The sequence below is a fragment of the Tarenaya hassleriana genome, unplaced genomic scaffold, assembly GCF_000463585.1.
Source record: "Tarenaya hassleriana unplaced genomic scaffold, ASM46358v1 Cleome8, whole genome shotgun sequence".
NCBI lineage: Eukaryota > Viridiplantae > Streptophyta > Magnoliopsida > Brassicales > Cleomaceae > Tarenaya > Tarenaya hassleriana.
Genome location: NW_010970490.1, coordinates 3403765 through 3430832, shown reverse-complemented (window position 1 = coordinate 3430832; position 27068 = coordinate 3403765). Strand labels below are relative to the sequence as shown.

General features: G+C 39.7%; 5 protein-coding genes and 1 pseudogene across 10 annotated transcripts in view; 3 read left to right on the top strand and 3 right to left on the bottom strand.

Annotated features, from left to right (window-relative positions):
• Nucleotides 1-2262, bottom strand: part of LOC104802785 (kinesin-like protein KIN-14G) — a 5623-nt gene extending 3361 nt beyond the window's left edge. Inside the window, exons 1-8 of the mRNA XM_010526547.1 lie at nt 1868-2262; nt 1367-1533; nt 1113-1247; nt 791-1039; nt 620-691; nt 438-506; nt 158-355; nt 18-68 (exon numbers count right to left, since the gene is read on the bottom strand). Of these exons, the coding sequence (XP_010524849.1) occupies nt 18-68; nt 158-355; nt 438-506; nt 620-691; nt 791-1039; nt 1113-1247; nt 1367-1533; nt 1868-1997 (1071 nt within the window). The 5' untranslated portion in view covers nt 1998-2262. The remainder of the gene's footprint in view (nt 1-17; nt 69-157; nt 356-437; nt 507-619; nt 692-790; nt 1040-1112; nt 1248-1366; nt 1534-1867) is intronic.
• A 2886-nt stretch (nt 2263-5148) lies between these two features.
• On the top strand, nt 5149-9211 carry LOC104802783 (tyrosine-protein kinase BAZ1B). 2 transcript variants are annotated; one of them, XM_010526542.2, is made up of 4 exons: nt 5149-5287; nt 5609-7270; nt 7438-8383; nt 8820-9211. In XM_010526542.2, exons 2-4 carry the CDS (start codon nt 5876-5878, stop codon nt 9077-9079), a joined length of 2601 nt encoding a protein of 866 aa, XP_010524844.1. In that variant the 5' UTR covers nt 5149-5287; nt 5609-5875; the 3' UTR covers nt 9080-9211. The 2 variants fall into 2 exon arrangements, with proteins under 2 accessions (XP_010524844.1, XP_010524845.1); XM_010526543.2 differs by having other exon boundaries at nt 5604-7270.
• A 173-nt stretch (nt 9212-9384) lies between these two features.
• On the bottom strand, nt 9385-12459 carry LOC104802781 (protein DEHYDRATION-INDUCED 19 homolog 3-like). 3 transcript variants are annotated; one of them, XM_010526536.1, is made up of 6 exons: nt 12117-12453; nt 11750-11841; nt 11133-11275; nt 10536-10613; nt 10175-10434; nt 9385-9766 (listed from the first exon to the last, which is right to left on the bottom strand). In XM_010526536.1, the coding sequence occupies exons 1-6, from the start codon at nt 12137-12139 to the stop codon at nt 9658-9660; spliced, it is 705 nt and encodes a 234-aa protein (XP_010524838.1). In that variant the 5' UTR covers nt 12140-12453; the 3' UTR covers nt 9385-9657. The 3 variants fall into 3 exon arrangements, with proteins under 3 accessions (XP_010524838.1, XP_010524843.1, XP_010524839.1); XM_010526537.1 differs by lacking the exon at nt 9385-9766 and adding an exon at nt 9773-10106 and having other exon boundaries at nt 12117-12459; XM_010526541.1 differs by lacking the exon at nt 11750-11841 and having other exon boundaries at nt 12117-12450.
• Nucleotides 12460-12828: 369 nt separating this feature from the next.
• On the top strand, nt 12829-16178 carry LOC104802780 (syntaxin-43). Of its 2 annotated transcripts, none has more exons than XR_770087.1 (8): nt 12829-13323; nt 13821-14094; nt 14203-14292; nt 14533-14604; nt 14708-14785; nt 14882-14947; nt 15035-15738; nt 15823-15841. XR_770087.1 is itself a non-coding variant. In XM_010526535.2 (8 exons), exons 1-8 carry the CDS (start codon nt 13100-13102, stop codon nt 15928-15930), a joined length of 993 nt encoding a protein of 330 aa, XP_010524837.1. In that variant the 5' UTR covers nt 12831-13099; the 3' UTR covers nt 15931-16178. The 2 variants fall into 2 exon arrangements, 1 of the variants encoding a protein (XP_010524837.1); XM_010526535.2 differs by having other exon boundaries at nt 12831-13323; nt 15658-15738; nt 15823-16178.
• An 828-nt stretch (nt 16179-17006) lies between these two features.
• On the bottom strand, nt 17007-21926 carry LOC104802779 (importin subunit alpha-7). Of its 2 annotated transcripts, XR_002023748.1 has the most exons (11): nt 21742-21926; nt 21103-21199; nt 20530-20624; nt 20321-20452; nt 19651-19836; nt 19000-19163; nt 18838-18916; nt 18586-18714; nt 18352-18479; nt 17465-17869; nt 17007-17288 (listed from the first exon to the last, which is right to left on the bottom strand). XR_002023748.1 is itself a non-coding variant. In XM_010526534.2 (10 exons), the coding sequence occupies exons 1-10, from the start codon at nt 21922-21924 to the stop codon at nt 17542-17544; spliced, it is 1521 nt and encodes a 506-aa protein (XP_010524836.1). In that variant the 5' UTR covers nt 21925-21926; the 3' UTR covers nt 17458-17541. The 2 variants fall into 2 exon arrangements, 1 of the variants encoding a protein (XP_010524836.1); XM_010526534.2 differs by lacking the exon at nt 17007-17288 and having other exon boundaries at nt 17458-17869.
• A 1326-nt stretch (nt 21927-23252) lies between these two features.
• On the top strand, nt 23253-27031 carry LOC104802777 (annotated as a pseudogene).
• Nucleotides 27032-27068: the final 37 nt, after the last annotated feature.

Here is a 27068-nt window from a genome sequence, read left to right as displayed (position 1 = left end):
GCTGCGTGGTAGTTCATCTGCAACAGTTGCATTCCTGCTTTTGTAACGTTTAGTGATTGCTTCAGTTCCTGTGGAGAATGAATGAAAGCTGCTAAAACTCTATCCATACGGTTACCAGAAAAAGACTGAATAGATGTATGATACAATAAAAACTTACCTGGATAAATCTCTGTTGTTTCAGAAGAATCTCCCTTTCTTCATAATTTTCGGAATTTTCTCTTCGAAACTTTTCATTATCGAGCTGTGACAGAACATCTTCTTCTGTCTCCTCCTGTTGTCTAACGACGCAATGCTGAAGATTTACCTTTGTGTCACAGTATGAGTCATCTTCTGGATGCTTTGAACTTGTCTTCATCTGAAGAAACAGAAATAAGAACTTTATAGGAACAGAGCCAGATTAAAATCTCGAAATCATAACAAATTTGACATGTCCTCACCATTTCACTGTGGATTGATAAGCGCCGTTCAAACTCTTCCATAACTTTGTTCAACATAGATTCCACGATCTGGCAAGATTAGAGTAGACAGAGAAATCAGATTTCCCAGATAAGAATTCCGCAGAACAGTATCAAATGTCAAAAAGGAACTCGAAGATATCATGGAGGCACAACATACTTACTGTCGGAATTTCTTCAGACTTTCTGTCTGAAAGAAAAGAGCGAACAAGCGCATTTATGGATCTAGAATCTCCCTGAGAATTAGCATAAGAGTGTAAGGCTTAGAAACAGTTCATCGCAACTCATGTCACCGAAACAAAAGCCTGGATCAACAAGAGGTTAATTCCACATACTCCTTCGTTAAGTTCTTGTCCAAGATCGGAACAATGAGGCTGATCACTTAATGAACTGTCTGCAGACTTGGTTCTTGATATGGAACTCATAAATGGCTCTGAAGTTTTCCTTAAAAATGGTCTTCCAAATCCACAATTAGGCTTAATGTTCATTCCGTATCTCCATGAACCGATTCCACCGTTCTGTTTCCACTCGTCGTAGGATTTAAGTGCGAGAACACAATTCACTATCCTTGCAGATTTGCCTCCCTGAAAATTTTGTGATCCAGCAAATTCATTATCGATATATGCCCGTGTTTCTTTATGCTTCAAAGCATTTTACCTTCTCCAGATCAGAAGCTTCAAAAGATGGCAAACCCATTTCCTCTACTGCAACCAGAAAATTCCTGATGTTTTCGAAGTATTGGAAAGCAGAAAGAGCAGCCCCATCTGCAGAATCGCTCGGTGCCTCGACAACCTGTAACAAGTAGATGCGGCCATGTTTTGATCTTTCAAATGAACTGCGATCATTCAAAGTCTGAAATATATATACATGCACACATTCATTCATCCATATATACAATCTAAGCATGTTACCTTTGGCACGGATCCAGGATTGATTTTGTTAAGAACATTGCAGAGTATGATACCGCTTCGCAATGCAAGCCTGAAATCTTCTTCATCGGGTTCTGCCGGCATATCTCTACCGCCAATAACTCCGGCCATTCTTCTTAGCCACCCTGCGGCTTCATATCTTCTCAAAGCTACAGGGCAAACAATTTTTTCAAGCAATTATCTCTCTATGAACATTACTGATGATGACACTAGAAACTGAGAATGAATCACAGAAATGAAACAAACCATGAACGAAATGCAAAATCTGATCGATAATTCATGAAACGATTGCAAAATTTCCTCATTGCAATCGAACCCATTATCACATACCTGGAATTCACCGGATCAAACTCATTTCATATTAATTTTACATTATTCTATTGCTCTAAGCGAATGAACAAATCGGTAAAATGCTAAAATGAAACTGAGAAATGATGGATCAGGATTCGCGGAGATAAAAAGAAATACGATCGATCGACTCACAAGATTCCTCGACTTTCCGTGGTGCCAAACAGACGTCACTCGATCGAGTTCCATGCTGTTGGAGAACATCTTCCACAATGGATACTACGGAAAACTGGAGATCGTTGCTCTCCGATGTCGCCATTTCCATGGACAATAATCGAATAACGAAATCTCACCCGGAAAAAAAAAATCCCCCAACCCAAGGATCAAAAGCCGATTCAGGTCAAGTCGTTTAATTGAAGGAAGGAGATTCTAGGTGAAGAACGAAGAGAGAAGTTTGCGGTTTATATAGGGAGAGAATAAGCGCGACGAAAGAGAAAGGCCCTTTGAAATGAATTTTCCCTCACTTTCTCTCTCATTTTCTCGCCTTTCCCCTTTACCACTCTCTCTCTCTGATGAAAAAGCGTAGAGAGAGAGAGAGAGAGGCGCGATATACTCCGAACGTCCAGGTTCGTTTCGTGGCTGTTGGATTATATATGTTTTCTAATTTATTTTCACAACTTAATTCTAAACAATTTTCTAATTTGTTATTTTTTTTCCTATTTCATTTATGACATTAATTTCTTTTTATCTTAATAGTCAAACGTGAAATTTTGCCTATTTTTTTAATAAAAGAATGTTTATTTTGAGAACTATAATGGCGATTAGCTAAAGTTATTAGAGATTTAAAATTAAACATAGTAAGAGCGAATGAAGGAGGGTAGAACGGTAATTGCGGAACGCCATTCCCTCCAACGATAAACTAATATTCAAACCGGTGTTTCGGATCCCCCGAACCCAAAAGGCGCGGGCTCCAGGGAGAACGTGGCAGAACTGTAATTAATTTGAAAAACGAGGGTTTATTATGAAAATAATAATAATAATAATAAAATGGGCTCAGGAAATAATGGGCCCACGTAAAAGGCCGCCCAAGAAAAATGCCGGCTAAAGGGAGGATTGGGCACGCAAAGTTCAGATCAAAAGCACCTATCAATTTCTTAACCCTCAAATATATATATACATATATATGTGTATATATATATATAGGAAAAAAAAGTGAGAGAGACTCCGAGAAAGTTGGAGGGTTAGAAGGGCATAAATGTAATTTTGCTATGGATGCAAAATCTACGGGAAAACACACTCGGGGATGACTAATAAAAGCGATTTTACGATCAAAGACTCGAATTTGTGAGTTATTGATGTCAAATATTTCAACATTTTTTTTTAAATTCTCTTATATATATATATATATATATATATATGTATATGTTTGCGTGTGTGTGTGATTGAGATGGAGATGGAGATGGAGATGGATTACTCTCTTATTGGTGCTTTTGGGGACATGTTTCCAAATTAAATTAAAAAATAATTACTTTTTAAAAAAAAAAAAGAAAAAGTGTGTCTACGCCCTTAGAGACACTAAAACTCTTTTCCAATAGTTTAATGTTTGCCGAAGCAGACACTTCAAAAACAAACCCCTAAAACCCTACAAAACTTCATCATTCCTCATTTGGATAAAAGTCCTTTCCAACTATGTATGTATATATATGATTATAAATATTGGAAAATTATATTTCTTTATACGGTGAGAATCCGTTTTCATAACCTTTGGATCGGACACCGTTCGGTCCCGCGGCCGTACGATATCTCGTACAATAAACTCCCTAACTTTGTACAATATCCGTCAAACCACGCGGAACGGATAAATCAGTCGAAACTGATCAATTCAGGGGAAATTCAGACTTTAGAATTAATCGAATCCACAACATCGTGTTTAACTGATTTTCCAAAAAAAAAAACAAAAAAAAAGACTATTTGTTTAACGGTTGGCTATTTATATCCAACGTGTAAAATTAGATAATGACTTACGATATTATAGACATCTCTATTCTTTAATATATATATAGACTAATGATCGAATTGCATTGTAAATAATCATGGTGCCACTACAAATATATATATATATATATATAAGTTTGATATAATTGTATAAAATTGAAAGGCAATATATAATAATATGGGTATGCTATTAAAGACCAATATCCATTGGATTGGACAGCTCAACCATATTATGTTAGGGGTAGGGGCTGTGTATTGTATGTATATATCGTATTTAGAATAAATGTATAAGCAAAGTTATGCTTTTACAGGTTGGTGCGTTATGCTCAGCAGTGGAGTTGGGTTCTTTAAAAATTTGTTTTGCAAAAATTCATATCGATCTTCATAACTAATTGAATGCGAATTGATTACAAAGTAACAAAAAAATATCGAATAAAAACAATTATTTTTACAATAAAGATTAAATCCGAAACGACTATAATTCGAATAAAACCAAATTTTAACTTAATAATAAAACAATGAAACCCGAATGTATTTAATTTCCAAAACTAAAAAAACTCGAACAGAAATTTGACGTGAACCTCAGTATAAAGACATGTTTATTTGTATAAAACAATAAGAAATCACAAAATTTAAATTCAAATAACAATTTTGTTCAAGGCCCAAATACTGAAATTGAGCCCAATGAGCTTAATTTATTCATCGTATTTACAAAATAAAACCCTGTGGACTCCAATTTCTATATTAGTTTTGTGGGCCCAATTCTCTATCCAGATAGCCCAGTGGGCTAATATGCCCTAATTATTTTTTTTTGTTTTGTTTTTTAATTACTATTATATTTTCCCAATTAAGGGTTTTTCAAAGATCACGAAATAAAAAGTTGTATGCATAATATTTAAACTGTAAAACAAAGGAAATTTATTTATTTTTTGCTTAAAATATAATGAAACAGTAGAAAACAATAATTGCTCTGTAGCTACCTATTAAAATTATTATTTTTAGTATTGGTAACAATCAAAATTGTTTGTTTCATCTATTATTTTATAAAGACATATTATAGAAATCATATTCTTCACATAAATAGAATTAATTGTTTTTCTTTAACCACACATATTAATAGCATTAATTTCGGATATCTTTTTGTATAATGTATGATGTTTACCAAATAAAAAAATGTCCCTTCCTTTTTAAAAGTTTGGAGGTCTGCCTAAACCATTTCGCAATTTAAAAATCCAGGCACATATCGACCGTCAGATCTCGACGTAGTGGCCGTCAGATTCTAGTCATCTGGTGTGCTCGTCCACAGGAGATATCTCCCTCACGTGTTTACAATTACATCCTAACAAAAGCTGGAAAAGTCAAAAAGGCCCAGGAGCAGCTTCAACTGCTACCGGATTGGTCCAGGGTATTATCGTCATTTGTTAGAGGAACGTTCCAACCTTCCAACCCGTCGTAGCCTTTAAACAAATCGATCCCTTTCCCAATTTCGCCCTATTCTGCAAAAATTCGAAGGAAGGAAAAAAAAAATTGTAAATACGGAAGAAATTAACGCGGGGGAGGAAAAGGATCACGAAGAGCGCAACCATCGAAATTTCTTCGTCTCCTTCTTCTTCCTCTGAGGTTTGTTTTCTCGCTGTGTCTATGCATGTGTGTGTATATATGACGGGGATGATAGTAATCTGGATTTGTGTTTGTTTTGTTTGACCTTTCCTCTTGTAAAAGAAAGGAAATTCGTTGTTTTTTGTGTGGGTTGATTTCTGTTTCGGAAGGATCTGCTTTCTGTATCGGGTCCGATTTGACGTTGCATGAGAAATACTGGGTAACGGTAGAATGGGTGTATTTGGAATCAAATCAAGGGTTTTTCTGAGATGATTAGGGCAATGGTGTTACGCGTCTGATTTGTTTTGATTTTTTGCGCTGATTTTGACATTGGCAGTGCAGATCGAGTAGGTGGTTCCGGAATTTTGTAGAAGAGAAAGATTGTGGTTTCCAGTTTGGGTTGAAGTTCATACCCTATTTATTTCTAAGGCGGAAAATATTGGGGGAAGAAGAACTGAAGGATCTTCGTAATTTTTTCGGTACAATTTGATTTAGAAATGGATTCATGAGCTGAGGAATCTGATAGTATTTATTGGATTTGGATTTGGATTAGTGGTTGTAGACGTTCCTCTCGGTAGCCTGCTTAAGTGTGCAGTGTTCGAGGAGCATATGGGAAGGGGAGACAAGTTCAGTTGTAAAAGAAATTTGAATAAAAGGGTTAGATCGAATGATAAGGGATCAGATGAATCAGATGAGGATTATGTTGTATCTGACGAGGAGGAAGAAGAATCTGAAGCTGATTTAGAAGAATATCGCTCATCTTTAGACGGAGGTGAGTCGGAAGAGGGTTTCAATGGCGCGGAGGAAGAGGAGTTATATGAGCTGGAGGAGGAGAATGTGAGGCAAAGGAGTTTCGGAAGGCCAAAAAGAATAGAGGGTCACCGTGCTGATCGGAAAATTGGGGGAAAGAAATCGAGAAAGATGAATAAGGTGGTGTCTGATGATGAAGAGGAGGAGGAGGAAGATAGGATGGATTATGAGGAAGACGAAGGGGAAGAATTGAGTTGGAAAACAAAGGTTGGAAAGCCAAAGGCCAAGAAAGAAGATGAAGATGATGACTATCAGGAGGGGGAGGATGACGAGGAGGAGGAGGAGGATGATGGTAATGAAGAAGAAGAGATATACATGGAAATGGTCAAGAGTGAAAAAGTGGATGAAGGTTCCTTGCATAATAGCGAAAACGGATTGGTAATGTTGGGGGAGCGGGATGATGTGCGGTATGAGACAGGCGAAGAAGATGATGGAGACTATGAGGACGAGGATGATGACGATGATGAAGAATTTACCCCTGATGAATATATTTCGCTAGAAGAGGAAGAGGAAGAAGAGCTAGTTGTGGCTAGCAAAAAGAATAAAACTTTGAAATCGTGTAAGACAAGTAAGCGAAAAAGGACAACTGGAGGATGTAAAAGGAGGAAAAAGAGAATCTCAGTTGCAAGACCTCGTTTACCAAAGGGAGGAAAAAGGAAGCGTGGGCGGAAAAGAAAGGAAAGGTCTGATGATGAGAATGATGATCTTGTAGATGATTATGCATTTGCAAGAAAGAAGTCCAAAAAGAAACCTTCCAAGGGGAGGGGCCGATATGCCGTGGCATCAGATTCAGATTTTGTGTCCTCCGGGGAATCTGGTTATGAGTACACAATCTCGGAGGAGGAGAGAGAGCAGGTAAGAGAAGCCAGCAAATTACTGAGTACCACCTCTAGGGCTGTATCGTCCTCAAGACAAACTCAGGTCGCCGAAGATTTGCCTCCCATTCGGAAATCTCTGGTGAAGAAAGGTAAAGAGAAGCTAGAGGTGGTGAAAATGGAAGTCATAAAGCATGTCTGTCTGATTTGTCTATCTGAGGAAGACAGGCGCAGACTGAGGGGCACTCTAGACTGTTGCAGTCACTATTTCTGTTTCACCTGCATAATGGAGTGGTCTAAAGTAGAATCCCGTTGCCCATTGTGCAAGCAGCGGGCTTGTTTGAGAGAAGTTGTGATACCCGTACCTGAACGCGATCAGGTACATATCTTTCTGCTGCTTTTTCTTTGATCAGTTCAGATTCATGGTATTGTTGGCTTATAACAGACATTTTCCTTTCCTGCTCATTATATGTGGTTGTTGTGTGTTTTTATGTTGCTTGAAATATGTAATAAAACTTTTTGAAATCTGGGTTTTTCTGCATGCAGGTCTATCAACCGACTGAAGAAGAGCTCAGGAGTTATCTTGATCCTTATGAAAATGTAATTTGCACAGAATGCCGCCAAGGTGGAGACGATGGGCTTATGTTGCTCTGTGATCTATGTGATTCGTCTGCTCATACTTACTGTGTTGGTCTTGGTCGGGAAGTACCTGAAGGAAACTGGTATTGTGAAGGTTGCAGATCCGTTGCTCTAGGTTCGCCTACCTCCCGGGCCCATGGGATTCCGTCTGAGCTAAGAACAACCAACGGCTGGTACAATAGACCATCACCACCTGTAATTCCCGTTGTTTCTCTGGAAGCTTCTCTGCTAACCTCCCCTCGTACGCCATTTTTCCATGGATTTGAGAACATTTTGTCCCCAAGGCTTCCAAATGGTGATGTTCTAGGATCTTTTCCATCTGGTTCAGGGACACCCACGTTATCAAGGAGACGCTCACTTCATCGACACATACAAAATATAATCAATAGCAATAGGCTTAACAGTATGGCTGGTAGAACTGATGGAACGTCGGTTGCTAACTCAAGTAATGGGTTTGCGGCTGTGCATATTGATCATGGCAGGGAATCAGAATCCCCTCAACCCGTGAAAACTCACGAAACGAGTATGCCATTGTGTACAATCATCGAGGAAAGAGAAAGGGATAACAATAGGTCGTCTTCTATTAGCGGAACTGAGCTTGTGTCTTCAAGGCCTGATCATTTGAGAAGAGAAGAGGCTGTTCGAAATCCATCTAATAGTTCATCGGGACTGTGGCCTGGACTTGCTGACGCTGGTCCCGTGGCTTGTAATCGGCAACATCAGCTCGGCTACTTGCCAAACACAGTGTCTGTCTTTAGAGTGACACCAGAAGGAGATCGCTCCATAGAAAGGGAACAACTGCAACTAACAGTTACAACCCATCTGAAGAACTTATCCAGACAAATCGACTTAGGTAAGCAAACTGCAAGCCCCTTTTCAAGTTGTGGATTGGACTTGCTTTGTTGTGTCTTGGCTTTAACTTCCTAGGAGTAGGGGTAGTTTTCAGTAACCCGCAAATCTATTTTACCTGTAGGTTTATGAAATCAAGGGGTTGGCTCAAATCTTGATTCGACCGTCATATCTTAATATCTTTCACATGATTTTCTAATCTGGATCTGCTCTCTGCATGTTCTGCTAGGTTATTCTCGAGTTTTAGGTTAGATTTGGACTTAACACAAAAGACTACAGTTGTTCTCTGCAGAATTTCTAGGTTAGGTCTGGAATCTGCAGCTTTTCTTTGCATAAAACTCGCTTGCTAGTTTTGGGTATTTGCACAACTTCATAGGTTAAATCCACAAATCCACAGCTCTATTCTCCGCATTGTTCTTCAAAAGGTTTGTGTTCTTCAGGACAAGCAACGTTCAACGAGATTGCCACGTGTTCGATACACACGATACTCGCGGCCTGTGGACTCGAGCACCGGAGCAGTGAAGTACATGTTGTCACGCCGCCGGTGACGTGTCCCCATGGTGGCGGCATTGCCGTAGAGATGGGCAGCAGCAGCATGATGAAAGGCTGTTGCTCTTCTTGTTTTGATTCTTTTGTAAAAGATGTTGTTAAGACCATCATGGAGACAAGACAACCCCATTGGTTGAGTTTAGGTCTTTAGATCTTCCTTTAGATTTTTTAGAATTATAAATTTATATTTTTTTTTCATATAAATTTGGTACATTCAGATTCAAGATTTATCCCTTCTGTTGTCTAATTTGTTCCGTACGGCTACACGTTTCATTTTCCTTTATATTCCAGTGTTGACTTTTTAAAATATATTAAGAATTATTGTCATAAAAAAATCTGTAAATTATAATTTGCTCAGAGTTGGATAGAAGACGGCATTCGGCAAAGCTTATGAGAACTTATTTTTACAAAGTTAAACCTAATTTGACGAAATGACTTGAGATGAAAGAAACGGAATAAACCAAAGATAACCGGAATAAACCGGAAAGTATAAACGATAGGATCAAATAGATACATCTGTTGTTCGTGACTACAGAGATAACTGAGTCTTGAAGATAAAACACTCATGATTCCCCTACAAAGCTTTTCGCTTTGTTCTGCAACTCCCACTGGTCAACATGGCTATGAACAACAAAAGGCCGTACATTTCCCGGCAGACTTTGTTTCGCAAGAACATTGGAGTTAAAAAATGATCTGAGAGAACTTTTACCCGAAAATATATTCCGTCCTTCATAAGCCGTCGTCAAGAATTGCGGAGCTCAAAAGCCCTTGCACGAACTTGCTCCGTTTCAACTTCTCCTTGTGATCCTCAGCCGAAAGAGACGGCTTTTCGACGTTTCTGTCACACAGATCAAAGATTTCCTCAGCCCTTGTTATATAACGCAAGCCTACTCGATTTAGATCCAATACAGTGGTGGTTGAACTAAGAAAGATCTCGGGTTTCATCGGATAAGAACGATCTTTTGATTGATTTCATCGAATAAGCTTGACAGCAAGAGGTGAAGCCCTAAAAAGAGTGCAGAGCGAAAGGAAAAAGTATCACTCACATCAAAAGTTTTCATTAGGGCTAGCAAATTTACCATAATCTTGTGTATTGATCCAAAAAAATGTAATCTTTAGACCCATATCGATCGCTCATCAACACTTGCTTGTAAAATACAGTAGGTTGCCCGGAAACGCTGAATTCATCGTATTAGAATGATGACAAGTTGTCAAAAAGTTGCAGAGCACTAGTTTAAGACCGTACCTCTCACGTGAATTCTCGTCTGATGGTTTCTTGACAGGATCAGTTTCTGAAGTTAAGCGAGACTCGGAAGTAAAAAACTCATCAGCCATTGGCGAAATGAAGGAAGAAAGCAGTGGGTCTGCCACTGAGTTGGCAGAAGAAGAGAGTATACACGATGAGCCCCCGAATAGGCTCTGCAAGTTTCCTTCAGGAAACTCTCTCTTCAAGATCGAGAGCGTGGAATTAGACCCACCTCTTCTTGACTTTCTCTTCCGCTGCATGTAAACATCTCGTCAAGGAATCAAATGCAATCATATTTATAAGAGAAATCACAGTAGTAAAATCCTATTTATATAATGTTCTTTAACTGAAAAAAGGATATCTTAAACATATTTGCATGCTGAAGGGTTATATGTGCAACCATGTCGACACCCACTCTAACTGCACAAACAGGACATACCTGCAACAAGAAGCGACAAGGTATTAAAAGTCAAGTTGGATTCATCTTCTTAACTGAATCTAAAGTGAAATGTCAGTAGAAATAAATTCAAAAGGCGAATTAGAGTAGCTATGTACAATAACAATCTTCCTAACAATGAACAAGGGCCTTTTTCCGAACCTTAACCAATAATTTGATTAATTCTTCGATCAACAAAGTTTCATGGCATGTCAATCGGATCAATAGAATATGGCATTGGCATTGCAAAGGCATGGTACGTCACATTAATCTGAGGATGCTCGCCACATAAACAACTTAAACGGATTCTTGTCTTAACAGGATTTCAATCAGAAGTTAAAGCAGTTAAAAAGGAATTAAAAGTTTGTGTACTAATTGGTCACTCCTTAGCAAGTTGATGAACCTTTGGTCACATTCCAATTTTTTTTTCCTCCAACCAACACCAGAAGAGCTGTAATTTTTAGAGCCTATCATAAATTTTTATGGAATACGAAACAGAGCCATGACTCATGAGAAAATTACCGCGTTTCTTGCCTCTGTAGGATGTTTTTCATCTATGTGGCAACATAGAGAAACTATATCAAAATAATCTGAGCAGAACGGGCAAGCGAATTCCTCCCTGAAATCATCTTCTCCATCTATCTCTTCAAACCCCAAGAGTGTGTCTGTATTTAGAAACTGGAGTCATATACTGCACAACTATAAGTAAAACAAAGAGAACAAAAGGACAAGAACTACAAAGTCAGAAATGAGAAAACTCCATTCCAGCCCTGAGGTCACTTTCTTTGAACAGAGTCCACGATAAACACCAAGAGAATACCAAAGAAACATCAATCAATGCAGAAAGAGAACAACTAGTATAACATCGGAAATGCTTTTAGCTCTCTTTGCCCATCTCTCAAGGTAGCAACACACAAGAATTCTCCTCCTTCGGGTAAACACTTGTTATATGAAAACGAAAAATGGGTACCGACAGAATAGCAAAGGCACATCAGCTAATGCAATAAATGATAGAGCCTAGAAGATCATACGCGTCTAAGCAAACAAAAAATCTTTAGGCTTGAGATGAATCTAGCTTTGTCAAGTATGATAATAGCTTTTAACAACAATTTTTTTTTGTTGTTGTTGTAAATCCTCACAGGTCAATCTGGAGAAAGTGTGAGAGGTCTGTGTCCGGGTTCCGACAAAGGTCAAACATCTAACCAGAAAAAGTCGTTTCTTCCTTTGAAACCTATAATCAAAACGCAAATAGAGCAACTAAATATAAATTATTTCCATCATTTTCTAAGGAATCAAGAACAACCTAGAGCCAAAATCAGCCAAAAAGAACGAACATTTTCAATTCAACCCTTAGCTCCAGAATATACACAAAAGAATCCGAATCCTAAATCACAAACAAGACGCCAGCTATCAACTCTTTTCCACCAATTGTACAGATAACCAAACAAATCTCCATATCAAATAATTTGCAACACGCAGACAAAAGAACACATCTTGCCAACTCACCAGATCGCGACGGAAAAGCCCATTGGTATCTCCTCGATGTTGAAGCGAGACGATCTCTCCACGAATCGGAATTCATTTTCTACGTAGTATTCGATCGATGCCCAGGAAAAATCGAAAAGTTTTCACTCCAAAAACCAGGGGATCCAACAATCGATTTCCGGAGAATTTGATCCTGGGTCCGGAAAAAACAACTAGAGGTTAAATGACAGAGAGCCCGGCAAAATGCTAAGACAAAAACGAAAACGACGATTCTCGGCCGGTTTTCCAGAGATTCGTCTTTTTTTTTTCCTTCTTAATTATTTGGATAGAGAGTGAAAGACAGAAGAGGGAGATGAGTTCCATATAATTTGTTAATTACGTTTTATCTATTTTTTATCCATTTGTATTTTATATTTTTTAATTTTTTTATATCTTTTTCTCAGAAAAAAAAAATCTCTTAGGAATCCTCGCGGAAAATGTTCGGCTCCACGGAGCTGTAATAGCCCGTAAAACGGCATGTCGTTTATTCCTTCATACCCGCCATGTATTTCCCCTCCGGGAAATGGCGTTGGCAGGGTTTTACAGGAAAACGTCATGCTGTTATCTGTGATACGTGGCATATTTTCATTGGTTTTCTTTATCGAGAAGCATTTACGTTTTTTCTCCCTTTTTTTGCCCTTGGGAGTAAGTAATCTCTCTTTTTCTCCATTCTTGCTTTTACAAAAGCTTTTTAAAATTTTAATCATTTTAATTTTAATTTTGCGGGGACAATTGAAATTTTCTGTCCGTAGAGTAGTCATTTTGTTTCCCGTCGAAGGATTTCGATCTCGCCGGCGATCTGCCGCGAAAATCCTACGACCGCCGTCGGACTATGATGAAGCCACGATAGCGCCCAGATCTGCAGTTGCCGATCCATAGTCGAAGCCGATTTCTGGACACCGGTTTCTAGTTTCTTCTCAATTTGGATGCTGTATTGAGATTTCTAGGGTTTTTGTTCGGCTGTAATGGCGACGAGGAGCCGTACACTGCTGTTCAGGAAATATAGGGATTCTCTGAGGAGTGTCCGTGGTCCGGTGGGATCATCTTCGTCATCAACGGCGACAGAGAAGAATTCATTGACGGGAAAGCGATCCGGTGTAGGCCCGGTGATTGAGATGGCGAGTACATCTCTCCTGAATCCGAATCGCTCCTATGCTCCAGTTAGTACTGAGGATCCTGGGAATTCCAGGTGCTTTCTCCCCCCCCTCCCCCTCTCGGCGAAATGCTTTTAGCTTGGTGGTTGTAGAGAGTTAATGTTAGCTCTGATGAATTTGAGCTGCAATGTTGGCGGTGCAAGAAAGTGTGGATCTTCAACTGAATTATCGCAGAGCAAGCTTGTTTGTTTTGGATTTGATACAAAACACAACGGCTAACATTCATAGAATTGATATTGAAGCTTCAGCTTGTTGAGGATCTTGGGGCATGCACAATAAATCTACTGCAGTTTTACTTGTCACCCATAATTCAGACGATCAAATCTTGAAACAATCTTTTGTTGTTTAGATGTATAGTTTGTGGTACATGATCTGCAAGAAAACAGTGGTTGTAGTGATTATAACTATATCCATTAGATGATTCAGGTACTGAACAAGAAGTTGAAAGTTTGAAACATGTAGTTGAAATTAACTTCTATCATCTGTCTGGTTAGCTGAAGTTCTCTGTTTTTCCCCCTCTGTGTCCAAGTAGAGGGGCATTGACAGTGGGATTGCCACCAGCTTGGGTTGATGTCTCTGAGGAGATTGCTGTGAACATACAGCGTGCGAGGACAAGAATCGTTGAGTTGGGAAAGGCTCATGCTAAGGCGTTAATGCCTTCTTTCGGGGATGGTAAAGAAGATCAACATAAAATTGAGTCTTTGACACAAGAGGTAACTAATCTATTGAGGAAATCGGAGAAGCAACTGCAGAGGCTTTCTTCAGCTGGACCTTCTGAAGATTCTAATGTCCGGAAAAACGTGCAGGTAGGTAGTATACTTGAATAGACTGCCGATTCTCGTCAACACATCTTTCCCGTTGGGATATTTTTCGTAGTCATCTAGGTGTAATGAATCTTATGTTTGTGATAACAGCGATCTCTTGCTACTGATCTTCAAAATCTTTCTATGGAATTCCGAAAGAAACAGTCAACGTATTTGAAACGCTTGAGACAACAAAAAGAGGTATGAAAATATTTCCTCGTCCTTGGTTAAATTGCATTATTGTCCTGGCCATGGCAGTGAGCTTGGACCTTCACTACTTTGGATGTTTTACTTGCTTGTCGTTCGAGTTTTTTGTCCATGTTCTGTGGCGGCATGCTAATCAAACTTGCATATGAGAATTCCATAGATTCTTAAATGTTAGCCATATTGGAAACTATACTATTCACCTTTCTAAACGCTTTGTTCTTGATTTGTCATCAGGACGGTGTGGATTTAGAGATGAATCTAAATGGAAGCAAATCTAGAGAAGAAGAAGACGAGTTTGACGATATGGTATGTCTCTCCCATACAGGTATCATATTCAAGCAATCTATCACTACATCCGTGTGACTTCATCGTTATATTAATGTTATACATGTGTGTGTGTTCATTTCAGTTATTCACTGATCGTCAAATGGCGAAGATAAAAAAGAGTGAAGAACTCTCAGTAGAGAGGGAGAAAGAGATCCAACAGGCAAGTATTACTTGCCCTCTGTTCTTATTCTTTGATCATCGATCATCAATAGTTCTTAAATCTCGTTTCTTTATCTTTGTTCAATGTCATCCATAGGTTGTAGAATCAGTGAATGAGCTCGCTCAGATAATGAAGGATCTCTCTGTACTCGTGATAGACCAGGTAACACTATAAGCTTCATCTTCTGTTCATCTGGCTTCGGAAATAACTTCTGCTGGCAAATTAACTTTAAGCTAGGGGTGGCCGTAGGTAGGGTACCTGACTTTTTCGGCTTACCCGATCTCGGCCTCAACTTCTCGGGTTTCTATGTCGAGTCACCTGACCTTGGTCTTGTGACGGTCGGATACCCGAGCTTCAAGCACCTACCTGTGGGGTGCGGCAAAGTGCTTGGGTACCCACAGGATATCTGGCCAGAAGGTGAGGGATGTGAGACGGTTGTCGAAGTTCAGGTGAGGTGGCGAGGAGAGAGAGTGAGGGTGAGGAGGCGAGGCGGGCGGGCAGCTAGCGACAGCGAGGCGCCTAAATGCGAGACTTGTAAGGGATTTACTTTTACAAATCCCTGAATTGCCCCTCACCGCTCACCCCCTTGGAAAAAAACCCTAAACGAGTGTCGCCTCTTACCACCCCTCGCCGTGCCTCTCTCCACCCTCACCCTCGGCTCGGCACTACCCACTCTCTCCCCTACTGCCCCTCCGCTTTGGGTAATGGACGGACGAAACCTGACTTCGAACCCAAAACTCGGGTTCCCGGAGGCCAGGATTCTGAACTCATACTAATGGGGGCTCGAGTTTCTGAATTTCGGATATCCACAGAATCGGGTATCCACGCCCCAGCCTTACAGTTTACGAAACACAGTGTTGTTATTGTGGCAGGGGACGATAGTAGATAGGATAGACTATAACATCCAAAATGTTGCAAGCACGGTTGAGGACGGCCTCAAACAGCTGGAAAAGGTAATCAATCTTATCAGTGGCCCATCCTCTCTCTCTAAAAACCCCACCAAAAATCGTTTTATGTTTATGTTTTTACAATGACAGGCAGAACGAACACAAAAGCAAGGAGGAATGGTGAAGTGCGCCACTGTGCTTGTCATCCTCTGCTTCATCATGCTCATTCTCTTAATCCTCAAGGAGATATTGTTCTGAATTCATTCCCCCCGTCTTTAGGGGAAAAAAAACACAAAACACACGTCTAGTGACTTTGTTCATCATTCTTTATTCCTTTTTTACACCCAGAAGAAGAAAGTGATCTTCTCTTTTTTGCTCCTTTGTATCCCGGTTGGATCAAGGTATCATTCTGCCGATCATTGAGAGAGTGGCATATGCATATACATAATGTTGTAACGACTAACGAACACTATTGATTCCAGAAATGAGGATTACATTTCCGATGATATTCTCTCTTTTTCTGACACGTGTCACCGTCGCTTTCACCATCCTCGTATTTGAGGTATCTGAAATTTGGATATCCGATGGACTTGAATTCGGAGTCAGATACCGAATCTTATAATTCGAGCCATGATCGCTCGGACTCCCGTGCAACGGCTTGTCCTTTGGTTTAGGATTGGATACCCAAAATCCCCGGGCACTCGATTCAACAATGAAATCATCGCCCGAAAAGCCTAACATTTTCCCTATTCTGAAGATTCTAATGTCCGGAAAAACGTGCAGGTAGGTAGTATACTTGAATAGACTGCCGATTCTCGTCAACACATCTTTCCCGTTGGGATATTTTTCGTAGTCATCTAGGTGTAATGAATCTTATGTTTGTGATAACAGCGATCTCTTGCTACTGATCTTCAAAATCTTTCTATGGAATTCCGAAAGAAACAGTCAACGTATTTGAAACGCTTGAGACAACAAAAAGAGGTATGAAAATATTTCCTCGTCCTTGGTTAAATTGCATTATTGTCCTGGCCATGGCAGTGAGCTTGGACCTTCACTACTTTGGATGTTTTACTTGCTTGTCGTTCGAGTTTTTTGTCCATGTTCTGTGGCGGCATGCTAATCAAACTTGCATATGAGAATTCCATAGATTCTTAAATGTTAGCCATATTGGAAACTATACTATTCACCTTTCTAAACGCTTTGTTCTTGATTTGTCATCAGGACGGTGTTTCCCTACAACCTATAAAACATACACTCAATCTCATTTCAAAATAACTGAGTAGAAGCTGTGAATTTCGAGAAACCTTAGGAAGAAGGTACCAAATCGTTTTAAGGTTGTTCGTACAAAAAAAAAGAAAAAAAAGAAAGAAACTCTTTAACATTCTGAATCTGCTAATCATCAAGTGATGGCTAATTACCCACAGGGAATTATTGTAAGTAACACGTTATCATTACTATACCAGAATTTCTCAAAGTACCAAAGCAATCAATGGAATCTCTCTAACCTTTTTTTTTTCAGTAGGCCTACGAACTCTGATCCTTGTGAAAATAATGCACAGCAGAAACATGGAGTCTTATATGCTGTGAACTATGATCTTCAGATTCTAACCTCCTCCCTGAATCAACATCATCATCACAACTTTTAAAAAAATCTTTAAAACTGTTGGATATATATATATATATATAGATTTGGCCACATTCCTAACTTAAAATGAAATATGCATAACTGTTGCAGGTGACGGCTAAATTCGCCAGCACGGGAGAAAAACCGTGAATGAGTACTCGTTCATACCTTTTAGGGTCTCTCGGTATTTTCCCCACTGAAAGTATCAGAGGGTAGTGAGATTTTATCAGCAAGCGGTGAACATGCTACTCGGTATCGTCATCAGTGGTGAAAACCATCATGTCTTGTTGTCCTTCTTCTCCTTCCTCCAGCCAATACGTTTCTAGAATCTTCACCGCCATGTCGTAGATGTTTTCGTTGTCATGAGACTGCAGGCTCTCGATTTTATCCAACCCCTCGACATCCTCTATCATCTGGGCATGCGGATTGACATTTACTTCTGCATCCTGACACAAACTTTGTCCCACTTTCAGTATCTTCTCGAGGGCTCGTAAACAAATCATTATGATGTCAGGATCCGAGCATGTGAGGAGATTGCACAGTGGTTCAATGCAGCCTTGGTCTACAAGGAGTCTGCAAAGAAATTCATGGAAAACACATGATATTTGACAAGAGCAAAACCAAAACGTAAAAAAAGAAATATGTCAGCATCAACCCGAATCTAGGCAAGATAAACAAAAAATAACAGACTTGTATATCCTCTTACAGGAGCGGTCTAGTACATATTTGATTTTTGTATCCAGTTCTCAACTCTATACATATCCAACTCTGTCCTCTGAGTAATATATAGATTAGTATTTGATTCAAACATTTTCACATTATTAAGCGAATCAAACGGGAAAGTGATGTTAACCATAATGGTAACACATCTGGTTTTTAGCCTCTTGGAAATAAGGTTTCATTGTTCCAACTATTTCATATACCTATAAGCAATCTAGTCCATATGTGACGTAAACTAACTCCGTAAGAAAGGTTTATTTTGGAATGCAAATCAACATTTCCAACAAAAGGAAAAAGCATTCAAGGAGTAATGCAGTGAGTTCTATTTTACGTACGTGATTTGCCTGTCACAACCTCCTAGGGTAGCATTGCAGATTACCCAAGCAGCCTCTTTCTTAACATCACATTCAGCATTTCGTAGCAGATTAATAAGTACAGGACATATATCAGCATCGAATACAGCCTGCAGAAGAAAAAACGAGCAACCCAACCAGATATTCAGCACTGAATTTTGTGCACATGCTGATATTTTCTAAAGAGATGTTTAGATGTTATATATCTGAGCTAACCTGAATCTGTTTTCTATCACCGGCTGTGATGTTAGAGATCGCCCAACAGGCTTCCTTCTTGATGGTCTTGTTATAGGGTTCCCTCAGAAGTTTCAGAAAGCATGGGAGCGCATGAAGGTCAATGACAAGCTAAGAGATTCAGAAACAAAAGTAGCTAATTAAAGACTAATGTGAAAACTACAGAGAAAAAGCACTCGAGCGAAAATAAGAAAACAGACATAAGACCAACTCTATAATTTGTCAGATATTTACCTGAGTCTGAATATCGTCACCGGTTACAATGTTTCCAATGGTGCGAAGAGCAGGAAGGACAACTGATGGCGAAGAGTGGCTGTTGAGAGAGCAAAGAAAACATCAGTATGATATCATTTGTGATTTCAGATTTAATGGCAAGAGAAACTCTTTGACACTCACGCCATAAGACCGATAAGTCGTGCACAAAGTTTGGCTTCAATTATAGCTTGGATCTTCTCATTTGTACCATCGGATAGATACGACAGAGCCCAACACGCATTGGTCAAGACTTCCTTGTCGTCTGACCGAATGAGACGAGCTAGAGCTGGAAACACAGCACTCACCTGCGGGCGCATGCGAAATGAGATGATTAATAAGGAGTGAATAGGTAAATAATTCTCATCTATTCCCAAACCAAAAAGCTTATGGCTAGATCCAGCGAGTTTAACGTCAATATGGCCTTTTGTACACTTTCTGACAACAGGGTTATGCTAAGTTAAGATCAGACAAACATTGAGAGAACATGAGAGTGTGTGTGTATATATATATATATGAAGCTCAGGCCAAAAGATAAAAGTGTCCTTATACCGGACCATATGACCAACATTATCTAAATTTATATTGCCATGATACTAACAGCTCGGTAACTCACTGATGTTCTTCACCTTGAACTTGGACTAATCACTATTAACCGTCTCAATTGCAGAAGTTGATTTATGTATATTATGTCCACAAGGGTATATAGGCAGAAACCTAAAATTCCATAAACTTTGGAAATAGACCAAAACTCATTCTGTTAAATCAAAAGGTCTTTTTGTTTCAAAGACTTACACGATCCAATGGAGGCTGAGGCTTTCCCCTGAAGAAGTTTGACAAAGTCCAACTTGCATTTCTAAGCAAAGAGAGTCTAGGGCTGTCATCTAATTGCAATAACAGAGGAAGCAGAGCGCCATGTCCCAGGACTATATCACGGCATCTAGGAGAGTCCCCTGAAATATTTCCCAATGCCCAGACAGCCTGATTTTTCAAGAAGACAACAAACAGATGAGCTGCAATCATAAAAGCTGAAAATGAATGAAGAAAAATTGGAAGAACAAACTCGACAAGACAGATGACCCTGGATGATAGTGTGCTATGGGGGGGCAGTTAGGTTACTCTATATTAATGAGCAATGTTGCATTAGTGGCTGCCATTGATGGTTGTAGAAATAAGAGAGTTTAGCAGCTGAAGTGCATCAAGTACATGAAAATAAACTCGAATTTTAAGAAGGTGGTCATTTGGACTTCATCATAATAAAATGATCGATTGAAATAAGAAACAGATGTCAAAACAACAAAAATTTTAAATATCTCTCTTGTTTAGAACTCCTTTTGCCCTTTTCTAGTACAAAACTAGCATTTTTATGATTTTGTTTTTAATCTACTTAACCTATTGATACTTTCTTAGTGTTTTTCCTTATTTATCATTTTTTTATAGAGGGTTTCTCTTTTGACATGCGTACCTGCTCACGGACATCATTGTTTGGCGAGTTGAGAAGTCTCACCAGTATTGGAACAGCACCATGATCAATCACTACTTCAGTGTTTTCAGATGTGCCAGATGCAATATTTGTAAGAGCCCAAGCAGCTTCAAACTACAGAATTTGTTTCATGAAATGTCTAGATTGTCAATGTTGCCCTAAAGTATTCAGAACGTGTAACAGAAGCTTACTTGAAGCTGTGGAAAGTCATCCCATATGAGGAACTCCACGAATCGTGGAACTAAACCAGCCTGTATAACTTCTTCAACACGTACAGCAAAACTTTCTACCAAAAAAATCATGTAAAACAAAGATGTTTCTATTGCTCATGCTGCAATAACTGATTAAAAAAACACATTAATATAGCAATGCCACGTATATAGGAAAGACAACACTATAGAACCATTTGCAAATTTAGCATTAGAAATGGCAAAAACATTTTTATAGCTGAAAGATACACATACAAATTGGCATTGCTATAGTTCACAAAGCAACAACATTTACAGCAATGGAGTTACTATACAAGCTCATTTGCAGTTTACGATTAGCAATGATGAACACATTTCTACAACTTAACTTTCACATCAAAATAACATTGCTAGAGCTCAATGTAGCAATTACAACAATACAGCTAAGACATTACTATATAAGTTCATTTGCATTAGAAATGGGAAAAACGTTGCTATGGTTCATGTAGCACATTTGCAGTTTGACAAAACAAAGGGCAAAACGTTAATACATGATTTAACAGGTAAATTTCTTACCACTACAAAGTGATGCTCTGATCTGAGTTGTAGCCTCAAGCAGCAAATCCTTATTGTCCGACCAAACATAAGCTACCAGAGTCGGAAAACATTCCAACTGTAATCAATCAAACATTCCAGCATCGATCAGATTCAATCAAATTCCAACAGCAAGAGCTTCATAGCTCATTATGAAGATTCCAAGCAGCAAATCCAGTTTGAGAACATTCATATTCTTCAGAAACAGAAATCCAAACTTTTGTAGCTCATTCTGAGTATTTCAACAAGCAACAAAACAAGATTTCAGAACAACCAAAATCATCGGGAGCCAAAATCCAATTCACATACTTGGAGAATTCAAACATCAGAATTAAAATTTTAGAGATAAAGATTTTCAGAAGTTGGAAGGGCCAAAATCATAACTCAGGACATACACAATCTACTGAAATCGAAATTAAAATCTCGTAATCGAACGGCTCATTTCACAGATTCCGAAACCAGAAGAATGACATATAATAAACCCAAGCCATACTGAGAATCACAGCCCAATCAACGCAAACCGAACTCGCCATGAGCCGCGAACTCATCAATCTCCGGATTCCGTGACGATCACTACAAGAACTGATCGAACAGAAAGGACGAGATCAACAGAGAACTGACCTTCTCAACGGAGAGAGCGTTAGGAGTACTCTCGCGCCGCTTCTTCGCGAGACACTCATCTCTCTTGGCCTTGCGGATCTCAACCATCTCATCCTCTCTCCTCCGCCGTCCCTTATCGCCGTCGACCACCGCCTTGTAGTGGCTCCGCCGTACCTCCGTCCTCCAGCTCGTCCTCTGCGACATGGTTTTCCTCTCGTCACCAAATTCCGACGATTCGGAAGAGAGATTTCAAAATTCCGTTACGGAAGAGAGATTAGACCCATCACGCATGCTAATGATGCTATAAAACCATTTCACTCTCAGGGACAAAACCGAACATTTAATCAAAATGTGGGGAAGAATTTCAAATTTTATAAAACTATCGGGGTAAAACAGAAATTTCAACTTAAGGCGACGCCGTTTTGTTCCCGCCTAAATTCGTTTTTTTTTCCCAATAAATTTCCATGAGCTTGTATAATATATATATATATATATACACGTGAATTTGAGGAAATTTAATACCTGTTTGGAAATAACTGTCTCTAGATAGATGTGGGCGTTAGGGTATTTGGTTCAGAGTAAAAAATGGTTCCCTCCGATTTTATAAAAATAGATATCAATCACTTATTATATTATATTTGATTTGGTTCCGATTTTATTAAAAAAATAGATTTAAAAAAAACGGTTTTTTGATTTTTTTTAAAAATTCGGTTTGATTCCAGAAAATTTAGTTTTTTAAAAATTAATCTTGTTCAGAAATTTTAGACGGGTCGGTTTTGAGGAAGCGAACCGACCTACCATTACGATACCAACTTTTAGGAAAATTCTTAATATTTAAAAAAAAAACTAATTTTTCAAAACTTTTTTTTGTTAAAGGAAAAAAATTAATGTTTATAAATCTTCTTCGTTACTGTTAGAATTCAATCACCGTCGTCGTAGATTTGTCACATGAAAAATTCAACTGAAGATCCAATTTTGAAGAAAGTGGAACAAACTTGTTTGACCATAGAATGTAAGTGACGGTCATGAGACGAGAGACCAGAAGTCAACCCCTTGTTGACCACATTATTGTTATCAGTTCTTTACCGGTTTTAATACGGCAAATGTGTACGTGTCTGTGTGATTGGATGGAGTGCCAGTTTAAGATTTGATCAGTATATCTTTGAGTTTGGTTATTTCGGTTTAAAAAAATCGATAGTCATTCAATTTTACATCGAATTCGAGTCTGTTTGATTGTATTTCAATTTAATTTTGTGTAGTTTTGTTTTTTTTTTAATCAAAATACTAGTTTTTGAAAGAAATTTGTAGTTTTTTCGATAATTTTTTATATGTTTCGGTTTGGTTCGGGTCTAATTTGTTTGGAGTTAAATTCGATTTGATCATTTGGTTCAGATCGGTTCATTTTTCGGTTATTAACCATATATATATATATTTTATAAGGGAGTTACATCACGCAACGACGACGAGGGTTGTAATTCCAATATTAACCATATATATTAACCATATGATACATCTTCTCAGGCAAGAAAGAAACCATTCTCTGTCTGCTTCTGTCATGGCTTGGAGATACGATGTCTTCCCAAGCTTTTGCGGGAAAGATGTCAGAAGGAACTTTCTCAGTCACTTTCTAAAAGAATTCAAACGCCATGGAATCCAGGTATTCGTAGACAATGAGATCAGTAGGAGCAAAACTATAGGCGACGAGATCGTGAGAGCAATCGAAGATTCGAGGATCTCAATCGTCGTTCTCTCGAGGAATTACGCTTCTTCGAGGTGGTGCTTGGACGAGTTGCTGCAGATATTGAAGTGCAGGGAAGTTGCAGGAAAGACAGTTATGTCCATCTTCTACGAAGTGGACCCTTCCGATGTGAGAAAACAGACAGGAGATGTCTCGGCGGCGTTCGAGGAAGCCTGTGTCGGAAAAACGGAGGAGGAGAGGAGAAGATGGAGCCGAGCTTTGACAGAAGTGGCGAGTATCGCTGGATTTCATTCTCAGAAATGGTATGATTCTTTCCGTAGATTCTTCGAAACGTTGTCGATCGGTTTATGAACGGTTTTTCCATTGTCTTGGCAGGGACAGTGAAGCGGAGATGATCGAGAAGATCACGGTACATGTAGTGAAGGAGTTGAACTCGACGCGGTCGAGAGATTTCGATGGAGTCGTCGGGATGGAAACTCATATCAGAAACATGAATCCATTGTTGTGTATGAACTCCATTGAAGTGAGGATGATTGGTATTTGGGGTCCTGCAGGGATCGGCAAGACAACGATCGCTAGATCTTTATATGACCGAATCTCGGGAAACTTTCAGGTTCGGATTTTCATGGAGAATGTCAGGGGAAGTTACAGGAGAACCGACCTCGACGACTACAGCTCGAAATTCCGCCTGCAAGAACGACTTCTGTCTGAAATCTCCGACCAAAGGGACATGAGGATACAGCATCTGGGTGTAGCACAAGACAGGCTGAAAGACAAGAAGGTCATTCTTGTTCTTGATGATGTCGATGAACTCGATCAGCTAACCGCCTTGGCTAACCAAACTCGCTGGTTCGGGTCTGGAAGCAGAATCATCATTACCACGAAAGATAAACAGCTCTTGAGATCACACGGGATCGATCATATATATGAGGTTGGTTTCCCGTCCAGAGAAGAGGCTCTGCAGATATTCTGCCAGTCCGCTTTCAGACGAAACTCTCAACCTCCGGAAGATTTTCTCAGAATCGCCGCTGAAATCGCAGATCTCGCAGGTCATCTCCCTCTGTGTCTCAGCGTTTTAGGTTCATCGCTGCAAGGGAAGACCGTGGAAGAGTGGAAGCTTTCACTGCCGAGGCTTAGGACCAGTCTCGATGGTAAGATCGAGAAAGTGCTAAGGATCGGATACGATGGCTTACACGATAAAGATAAAGTTATATTCCTTCACGTCGCCTGTCTGTTCAGCGGCGAAAAGGCCAGTTACATTTCTCGGAAACACTGACTTGGACGCGGGTTTCGGCCTCAAAATCTTAGCCGATAAATCTCTCCTACACATAACATCGGGAAACTATGTAGTGATGCATCACTTGCTGCAGCAGATGGGCAAAGAGATTGTTCGTCGACAGTCTATTAATGAGCCTGGGAAACGCCAGTTCTTGATGAATGCTAAGGAGATTTGTGATGTATTTGCCGATAATACGGTAAGTCTGTCTATATATATGTATATACATACACACTCTGCCTCCCCTGACATAAGCTCAAACTCAGTTCAAAGTATTAGCTGAAAGATATCTGTCTTAAGATATGGTATGTTTTCAGGGAACAGGAGCTGTTTTAGGGATATCTCTGGACCTGTCAGAAGTCGAGGAATTGTATATAAACGAGGGAGCTTTCGAGAAGATGCCGAGCCTTCTGTTTCTGCGATTCTTTAACAATTTATTATCCGACAAAGTCAGATTGCATTCGGCTCGCAGTTTGGAATGCCTGCCTCGGAAACTCAGGATACTGCATTGGGATGCCTATCCGATGAAGTCTATGCCTTCCAGGTTTCGCCCGGAATTTCTCGTCGAACTCGACATGCGAAATAGCAAGCTCCAGAAGCTATGGGAAGGGCCTCAAGTAAGTGTCTTCTTCTTGCATTATGTGTTTAGGTTTCTGGTTATGATACTTGATGTTCTTGTCTTATGTTTCAGTCGCTTGCAAGTCTGAAATGGATGGATCTGAGAGGGTCCAAGAACTTGGAAGAGATTCCGAACCTTTCAAACGCGACGAATCTCGAGGTCTTGTATCTCGATCACTGCGAGAGTTTAGTCACGCTTCCTTCCTCGATCTGCAATCTTAAGAGCTTGATGTTTCTTCACATGGAGGGATGCCTAAATCTCGAGGCCTTTCCGGCCGACGTCAACTTGGAATCACTCTCTTACCTCGATCTCAAAAGATGCCCGAGATTGAGAATTTTTCCCGAGATTTCGAGGAATGTTATAAAGATATTTCTGAGAGGTACCGGTATAGAACGAGTGCCTGCATCGATAATGCTTTGGTCTTGTTTGAACAGACTCGATATGTCTGGTTGTCAAAATCTTAAGACATTCCCACTTGTTCCAACAACTGTGGAAGTTCTTGAACTAGGTCTGACAAGAATAGAAGAAGTTCCTTCTCAGGTCGGGAATCTCTCTCGGCTTCAGTCACTACGGATGAGATACTGCAAGGATCTTAAATACGTATCTCCAAACATTTCGAAGCTGAAACGTCTTGAAGAACTGGACTTTTCCGGCTGTAAGAACGTCATTCGATTCCCGGCTGAAATCTTCCAGATCTTTTGCTTGATACTGAGATTACACAATATCAACGATAAGAGTTTTCCGACAAATCTGCCTCGGAAGGATTCTACTTCTCCGACAGCGCTAAACATGTCATCAAACGACATGAAGAGAACTCCAAAAAGCATCGACAGTCTTTTGCAGCTCCGTTGCCTGATCCTCTTCAACTGCAGAAACCTCGTTTCGGTCCCAAACCTTCCAGATTCGCTCATGTACCTGATGGCAAGCGGTTGTGGATCGCTCGAGAGAATACCGAATTCGTTTAGCAGTCCAGAGATCAGTCTCCATCTGGGAAACTGTCTGAAACTCGACAAAGAAACCCGAGAACACATTCGGCAAATGGCTTGCAAACACAGTTTGTTTCCGGGTGGAGAAGTGCCCGAATGCTTCACTCACCGAGCCAGAGGAAGCGCCATAACCATCCGAAACCCCCTTCAGACATTCTCGGGATTCAAGCCTTGTCTTGTCCTGGCCACGGAACCGAGGCAGAAAGTTTGGTTTTTGAAAGGTCTAAGCGTGACTTGTCGCTTTAGAAACAAACACGATGATCTCGATATCGTGTATGAATGGCCGAAGATACATCCTTATCCACTTCAAGCTGATCATATTTACATACTCGACACTGCTTTCTTCGTTGATTCCGAATCTACCCGCGGTGAGATGATTTTTGAGTTCAGCTGCTCTTGTTCCGAGATTATAGAATGCGGTGTTCGTCTTTCCGAGAGTTCGATATCTCAAGATAACGGCCAGATATCGAAGATGTTCTCAAAGGCTGAGGAGCAGAGGATGAAGGAGTATTACGATACAGGGTATTGGAGACTGATTAGCAGACCGGTAACGGTGAAGTACGATGAAGAACCAGACAATAGTAATCAGTTAATTGACTTGTAATAAAGTTTGCTTCCTGTTGTTATGGAACTACTTATCCGTATCTTGCAGAACTGTTTCTTCGTACGGACATATAACTGTTTTGAGAAGCCATTTCATTGTAGAGAAAAGATAGTGTAGATAAAAACAGATAAGCATGCCCTCAATGGGGGGAATTCATGTAAAAC